The 8,756-nt window shown below is 40.6% G+C and overlaps 2 protein-coding genes across 7 annotated transcripts in view; both read left to right on the forward strand.

The window, feature by feature from the left end:
• PDLIM5 (PDZ and LIM domain 5) overlaps positions 1–8,756 on the forward strand; it is a 304,885-nt gene that overhangs the window by 228,770 nt on the left and 67,359 nt on the right. The window lies entirely within an intron of this gene.
• LOC102859947 (kynurenine--oxoglutarate transaminase 1-like) overlaps positions 161–8,756 on the forward strand; it is a 30,884-nt gene continuing 22,288 nt past the window's right edge. Inside the window, exon 1 of the mRNA XM_006900760.1 lies at positions 161–310. Within this exon, the coding sequence (XP_006900822.1) occupies positions 161–310 (150 nt within the window). The remainder of the gene's footprint in view (positions 311–8,756) is intronic.

Consider the following 8,756-nt stretch of genomic DNA (forward strand, 5'->3'; position numbering starts at 1 on the left):
CAGAAGCATTCAACAGAACAAAATAAGTGGTGCATTTAGGATGTTGGTCCTCTTGTGCATGCTGCCATTGTTAAGGTCATCACACTCACAGTGACTTTCAGCAATCCTTTGTATAGATAATCGTCTTCTTTGGCCTGTCCAAGGAAACCCAAACCTACAGATGGCGGGCATGCATCCCATCCCCTACCTCCTACGCAGGCGACCAGCAGGGCGTGCACCCACCCCCCAGCACGGGCGGCCAGAGGGGAGCGCACAGCCCCCCTCGGCACTGGTGGCCGCTGGGGGCGCGCCCCCCCACCCCGCTGCACGGGTGCTCGCTGGTGGGCGCCCGCTTCCCCCACTGCTGCCATCCTGCCTCCAAGAATTCTCTCCAGAACAAGTCCACCTTGCGGCAGTGTGGTGGCCCAGTCTTGAGGAGGACCGGTGCCCAGCATCCATCCTTGGTGAGGGACTCCATTGGTTCCTGCTATGGAAGCCTCATAGAGCTGCAGCGGCTGTGCGGCGAGGCGCGGCGGCGGGCTCTGAGGAAGGGGGTTGGGAGCAACGAGACTCACCCATTCCTCCTTGGGAATCCTTGAATTCCTGTTGTTGAGCCGCAATCTTCACTGAGGGCCAGTCATCAACTGTTTAAGTGTTCAATTATCAATAAGCTGAAGTCTGTAGGAGGCCATAATGGCCCTGCTTTAAGTGGTTTGCTGCTCCCGTAGCTCACCACACTGTCTCTGCCTCCGCCGCCATCTTGTGTCAGCACCAAACCACTGGTATTTTGGTTACCAGTTTACCTCTATGAACTCATTCAGCCTATAAATAGTCAAGTAAGTAGTGGTAATTTGAAGGTCATTTAGAACTCCAGTAAATTTCTTTTGGTCAAATTAAAAATGGGAAAAGATGCACTTTTTATAAAATGAATGTAAGTTGGTTGTAGTTTAGTAAAGAGAGTAAAGAGCCTAGGTTAAGCAAAGGTTATAATGGGTTAAGCATTGGGCTACCAGAGGAAAAGTCAGTGGTTTAAGTACATGACAGAAAGGTAAAGATAAGGCAGTTGGCTGCTTTAGAGGTTTGCAACCTCAGAAAAATTCTAGCCAAGAAAAACAAGAAGGCTTAGTTTTGTCACATACATTGCTGTTAGTTGAACCCTACCCAAGTACTTAGCAGCAGAGCTCTTAGAAGTAGTTTAAAAGCATTCTTGCTTTTTTAAAATTTTCGTTTTATATTGATTTGCTTACAAAGTTTGTGTACATTGTGTATCACACTTTTTCATTCACCTTGTGTTTCATGCAATCACTCCCATTCATTATGTTTTACAAAATTAATCATAACCATTATGCCCACCATTAGCCTGTCCTTTCAGCAACCCAGTGGATCTTTCCCATTTCCTTTACCTCCTCCCTCCATGCACCTAATTTCACAACTCTGTATAGGAGGAGAACTAGTAAAGCATGTAAAGGAGGAAGGGGTAGGAGCATAGAGGTGAGGACAGGGAGGAGCATTCCTGCTGATGGGTGGTTGTTAGGTGCCATTGAATTAGAACCTACTCGAAGCTGACTTTCTACCAGTTTTCCTGATGTAATTATTGCGTCAGGACTGCCCGTTTTTCTCCCAGGGAACAGCTGGTAGACTCGAGCAGTTTTTGAAAGGAAAAATGAACTAGGTGACTAGGAGCTAGAGAGATCTCTTTCAGGTAATATTTTCTTTGCATCTGAATTCCATTCTTAAATTTTAAAAATATTTGTTAAAATTGTATGCATGCATGACCCTTTATCATACCCTACATCATGTGTACATTTCAGTAATAAAGAAAGGATTGTTTAGTTCATACGAATAGTAATTTGTAGCAGTCTGATGGCTTTTTTTCTTGGTTTTTTCCAAGGAAGACTCAGATGTATTTGTGACACCTGATTAGATCTAAGACTGAGTGATGTGCATCTTAGTTATAAGTGGATATAAATTCTATCCTTTATTTGTAGTCTTACAGAGATAGGGGTGAGAAAGGAAATTACTGCTTCTACAACCATCCCAAATTTCATTGTAGGCTTCATAATAAAGCAATAAATCAAGATAACAAGATTTGCTTAGCTAAGATGGATACATTTATTGGTTCCATTTTAAAATTTTATATGAATAAGTAAACTGCTACCAGTTGTATATATTTCATCTCTTCTAATAATGTTTTATTGCCATCTGCTCCCCTGCATTTTCATTAAGCAGTCCCTGCTTTAAAGGTCTGACTTGAGCTGTACATTGTCAAAACTGAAATGTTAAGTATATAAATATGTTCTAGCTCCTTATGTACTAAGTAGCTTTTTGTTTATAATGATAACACCTAACTAGAAAAGAGAAATAAAAGTAACAAGCATTAACAGCTTTCTTTTCTTCTAAATGTTCTTTATTAAAATTTATTTCCATCTTGGAAGTTTTCCAGGGCTGATGCAAACACTCATATATATGAGCTCTTCTTCCTCCCTATTTTCCTTTAATACTGAGATTAAAATATTAAAACTTTTCTAAAGGAAGTTATCTAACCTTTCTTCCACATAGGCTTTTTTATAAAGAATTATTATTTTTTGTTTATTAACTCTCTCTATGGGTTAGGTCCTCTGCTCGTTTGTCGTTAGGATTCATTACATCAAATCTAGTCGATTTTCTAATTCACTTGGGATAGACTCAGGTTGTGTTTTGGTCCTCATGAACTTGTTTGAGTTTTCTTCACCTTCAGTTTGAACTTGGATATCAGTAGTTGATTGTCTGTTGTCCAGTCAACCACTGGCTTTGTTTTGACTACTGACTATTGAGTCTTACACTGACTCAGTCAGTCTTACTCCTCTGTAGTCCACCAAGTGAGGTCCATGTGTATAGTCACTGTTTATATTTTTTAAAAGGATTCCCAAAGAAAAAAGCGATCTGGTGGGGAGGGAGGACAGGGAGGAAAATGTGCAACAATGAATGATTGGAGACTCAAGTTTTTTATAAACTTTCATTAAAATCTCAATAAAAAAAGAACTTTTAAAAAACTTAAGTATTTGCATTCATTGGACAAAATTCTGTCATTCAGTCTCCAGCCTCATTTATGTCACCAAGGCCATATTTTCTAACTACCATACTTTCTTTTTTTCAACTTTTGTATTCCACTCACCAGTTGTTAATAGTCCATCTTTTTAAATTTATTTATTCACTGTTGCACATTCTCTCTCCCCCATCCCCACTTCTTCCCCAGCCCACTCTACAATGCACCCCTGGTTCCAGATTGTTCTCATAAAATAATATATTCTTTTCAGACAGTTCTCCCCTCATCTGTTCTAATGAAGTACTCATTATCTATCCACTGTTTCCCTCCATTCCCTCCCCAACCCCTGTCATGTCTGTCCTGTTTTATAATACCAGTGTTACGCAGTATTTGTTCTTCTGTGACTGAGATATTTTGCTTCACATGAAGTCCTCAAAGCTCCCCCATTTGTGTAATGTTTTCATTGTTTTTCAGTGCTGCGTAGTATTGTGTGGATGTACCATAATTTTCCTGTCCATTCATTTGATCATTAATACATCTTGATTGTATATTTGATCAATTTAAAACTGCAAAAGTTGGTAGAAATCCTCGTATCTTCATTTTTGGCTCTAGTGGTATGTGCATGTATTTGAACAATAATTGTATTTACAGGTATTCCTTGTGAAAACACCCTTTGAATCATAGTGATCCTGTCTGCAGCTCATCGTGAAGATACTGCAAGACTAGTCAACATTTACCTGTCACTCTGATTGGCTATTTGTTTGTATCACTCTCTGAAAAACAAATTCTTCAGAGGCATATTTCTTGTTTTTTTAGACGTGTCTTCATACCAGTTCATTTTCTAGAAATAAACTGGAATATACAGTGGACTGCTAGGAGAACAAACAAGTTTTTCCTAGACTAGGTGAGATCAGACTGCTCTTTAGAAGCAAGGATTCTGAAATTTCATCTGACATCCTTTGGACATGTCACAAGGAGAGACCAGTGCTTGGAGAGGGATGCCATGCTTGGGAGGGTGGAGGGACAGCACAGGAGAGGAAGACCCTTGATGAGATGGATTGATTAAGTGACTGGGGTAATGTGGTGGCTGTGTGAAACAATGACTGGCACAGGATAGGGCAGGGTTTAGGGTCGCTGTGTATCACAGTCACTCAATGGCACATAACAACAACATGTCATCTGTAAGTATTTGTTGAATGTGTGAACGCTTTCTTTTTAAACAGCATTTAATGTTTGTTGTGTTATGTACCATCGAACCTGAACCGACCCATAGTTGATCCTCTGGAGGGATTTCAGATTCAGTTAATTGAATAGGAGGAGATTGTGCATTGTTCTCCCACAGAGCAGTTGGTGGATTCAAACCACATGGTCAGAGTTGTAGTGCAGTTTCTTGCCACTAGGCCAGAGCATAATATTAGTTAACATTTATGGAGCATTTCTTCCACATTTTAAGAACTGTAATTGATTGAACATGCAATCAAGATGCATTGACAATAATGGGTGACTGGAATGCAAATGTTGGGAACAGAGAAGAAGATTCAGTAGCTGGAAAACGTGGACTCGGTGACAAATGGAGCTAAAGAGAATGGTTGAATTTTGCACAGTCAGTGACGTATTCATTGCAAATACGTGTTTTTTTGTTTGTTTTGTTGTGTTTTTTAAATTTTATTATTTTGTGTTTGTGTACCGTCAAATTGGATCTGACTGGTACAGGAGGAGATTGCCCCTCCTTCTCCAGCAGAGCATCTGGTGGATTTGAACCACGTACCTCTGGGATTGCGGTGCGGCTTCTTGCCACTAGGCCACCAGAGCTCCCTGCAAATACGTTTTTTAAGAAACATAAAAACAGGTTTTATACATGGATTTCACCTGATGATATGTATAAGAATCAGATCAATTACATCTGCGGAAAAAAACTGCTGGAGAAGCTCAATATCAGCTCTGCAAACTAGGCCAGGAGCTGATTGTGGAACAGATCACCAACTACTCATATACAAGGTCAAGCTGAAGCTGAGGAAAATTAAACCAAATCCACGGGAACCTAAATATGATGTTCAGTCTATCCCACCTGAATTTCAGAACCATCTCAGGAATAGGTTTGAGGCCTTGAACACTAATGAGCCAAGACCAGATGAGCTGTGGGAGGATATCAAGGGTATATCATCCAGGAAGAGTGCAGACAGTCATTACAAAGACAGAAGAGGAAGAAAAGACCAAAATGGATGTCAGAAGAGACTCTGAAGATTGCACTGGAGCGCAGAGAAGCCAAAGCACAAGGAAGAATTCAAGATACTAAAGAGCTGAACAGAAGATTTCAAAAGGCAGCGCAGAATGACAAAGTAAAATATTACAATGAAATGTGCAAGTAATTAGAGTCAGAAAATCGAAAGGGCCGAACTTGCTCAGCATTTCTTAAGCTCAAGGAACTGAAGAACAAATCCAAACCTTGACTTGCTATAATCAAGGATACTTCAGGCAGAATATTAAATGATCCAGGAAGTATTAAAAGAAGATGGAAAGAATATACTGAATGACTGTATAGAAAGGAATTGGCGGACACAGAAGAATTTCATGAAACAACATATGAACAAAAGCTTATGGTGATGAAAGAAGTTCAGGCTGCTTTGAAGGAAATAAAAAATAAGGCCCTAGGAAGAGATGGCATACGAATTGACGTATTTCAGCTAACAGATGCTGCCCTAGGTGTGCTCACTAAGTTATACCAATAAATCTGGAGAAAAACCACTTGGCCAGCTGACTGGAAGAGATCTATATTTGTTCCCATTCCAAAGAAGGGTGACCCAGTAAGAGTGTGGAAGCTATAGAACAATTGCATTGATTTCACATGCAAGCAAGATTCTGCTGAAGATTATCCAAAAAGGACTGGAACAGCACATCAGCAGAGAACTGCCAGAAGTCCAAGCTAGGTATAGAAGGGGTCATGATACTAGGGTTATTATAGCTAATGTTAGATGGATCTTAGCTGAAAGCAGGGAATACCAGAGGAATGTATATCTGTGTTTCATTGACTATGCAAAGGTGTTTGACTGTGTGGACCATAACAAATTGTGGCTGACTCTGAGAAGAATTGGAATCCCAGAACACTTGATCATGCTAATGTGAAACCAAGAGGCAGTTGTCAGAACAGAGCAGGGAAACACTGCATGGTTCAAAATTGGGAGGGGCGTACGCCAGGGATGTGTCCTGTCTCCATACCTTTTCAACCTGTATGCAGAACACATTATCTGAGGAGGAATGTGTTATCAGTATTGGTGGAAGATCTATCAACAATCTGCATTATACAGATGATACAACCCTGCTTGCTGAAACTGAAGAGGACCTGAAGCGCCTGCTGCAGAGTGTCAAGGACTGCAGCCTACAATATGGATTTAGGCTCAGTGTCAAGAAGACAAAGATTCTCACCACTGGACCAATTGGCAGCATGAGGACAGATGGTGAAGAGACTGAGATTGTTAACAGCTTTAGTTTGCTTGGCTCCACAGTCAACACTCTGGGCACCAGCAGCCAGGAAATTAAAAGACGTATTGCAATGGGAAAGTCTGCTGCTAGGGACCTTTCCAAAGTACTGAAGAGCAATGGTGTCTCTCTGGAAACTAAAGTGTGTCTGATACAGGCCATGGTCTTTGCAATCACTTATTTTGCATCAGAGAGTTGGACAGTGACTAGGGAGGATAGAAGGAGAATTGATGCCTTTGAGTTGTGGTGCTGGAGAAGAGTATTGAGAGTACCATGGACTGCTAAGAAAACAAACAGATTCATCCTGGAGAGGGTTAAACCTGGCTGCTCTTTGGAGGCAAGGATTCTGAGGCTTTGTCTAACATACTTTGGACATGTTGTAAGGAGGGACTGGTCCTTGGAGAGGGACATCATTCTTGGTAGGGTGGTGGGACAGTGCAGAAGAGGAAGGCCCTCTATGAGATAGATTGATTCAGTGACTGGGGTAATTTGGATGGGTGTATTGGAGACAGTGTGATTGGCACAGGACAGAACAGAGTTTAGGGCTTTGTACATAGGGTTGCTATGAGTCGCAAGCAACTCGAGGGCCCATAAAAATGAACAACAAAAATCAAAATTTTATTCCTTAACCCTTAAACTATTAGGAGTGATATCCCTTTACTGCCACAAATACAACTTTTAACTTTCAAAGACCTCAACTACTAATAGCATATTTTTGACAAAAATCCTTACTAATAACATTCAGTTAACACATATATTATGCTAAATGTGTTATATACTATATTCCATAAAAGTTTCATTTTTAGTATGAAAGAAACATTTAACAAGTGCAAGGGTTTTGAACCTGCCAGTGCAGCAAAAGTGATGTTGTTGTTATTATGTGTCGTCGAGGCGTTTGCGACTCTATGTACAACAGCCCTAAACCCTACTCTATCCTGTGCCAATCGCATGCCTCTAACACAACCATCCCGATTGCGCCAGTCACCGAATCAATCCACCTCATAGAGGGTCTTCCCCTCCTGCGCTGTCCCTCTACCCTACCAAGCGTGATATCCTTCTCCAAGGACCTTTCTCTCCTTACAACATGTCCAAAGTATGTCAGACGAAGCCCCAGAATCCTTGCCTCCAAGGAGTTGCTTGGATTAATCCTCTCCAGGATGAATCTGTTTGTTTCTTGGCAGTCCATGGTACATTCAATACTCTTCTCTAGCACCACAGCTCAAAGGCATCAATTCTCCTTCTATCCTCCCCTAGTCATTGTCCAACTCTCTGATGCTTAATAAGTGATTACAAAGACCATGGCCTGTATCAGGCGCACTATATAGTTTCATCAATTTCCTTTTCTTTTTTTACAGTAGTCCTCATACCCGATTCATTTATCTTGAAATGCCTGGCAACCACAGCACTGCCTGTACAGAACATAACAAGCAATTCAACTTTTGCTTGTAACATTGCAACTTGACTTCTTGGGAGCACTTCTAGCATCACTAGTGGTACTTTGTATGGATCCCATGGTATTATTCAAAGTTTGTAAGTTTGCATCAAACACATTGAAAATACAAGGTAAATTGCTAATGCTGAGATGATTGCTCTCATAGGATATTATAAAGGAAAATTGACATGTAAGTGGACTCACACAGTTCAAACTCATGTGGTCCAAAGGTTGCCTGTGTTATCTCATTCAGCCCTCTCAACACTTTTATTAAAAATCTCAAATGATCCAGTAATGAAATCAATTTATATGAACTTTGTTAAGTAAGCCAGTACAAGAGAAAAATTTTGTTAAAAAAAAATTTCAAACTCATTATTGTTGAGTCAATTCAAATTTATAATTACCCTCCATTGGGCTTTTGAAACTGTAAATACTAATGGGAGGAGACTGCCTATCTTTAGCCATGGAGCAGCTGATGGCCTCGAACCACCAAAGACACAGTCCTTTATTGGCAGCATAGCACCTTACAGACAATGGCACCAGAGTTCCCTCTCAAAAGTTTAGGTAGCTGTTGTTATTGTTATTATTTATGTATGAGAAAACTAAAACCCAGCATGCTGTAATTTCTAATGTTCTACAATTAGGAGGTAGTAGAACTACAAGCCCAAATGTATCTTAACATTTATCAAATTGTTATGCTACTGCAGCCTTTAGTATGGACTAAGGCTCAATGTCAAGAAGACAAAGATTCTCACCACTGGACCAATTAGCAGCGTCAGGATGGATGACGAAGAGATTGAGAGTGTTCACAGCTTCAGTTTGCTCGGCTCCACAGTCAACACT

The sequence above is a fragment of the Elephantulus edwardii genome, unplaced genomic scaffold (genome assembly GCF_000299155.1).
Source record: "Elephantulus edwardii isolate Elephantulus edwardi_28Jun2011 unplaced genomic scaffold, EleEdw1.0 scaffold00294, whole genome shotgun sequence".
Classification (NCBI taxonomy): Eukaryota; Metazoa; Chordata; class Mammalia; order Macroscelidea; family Macroscelididae; genus Elephantulus; species Elephantulus edwardii.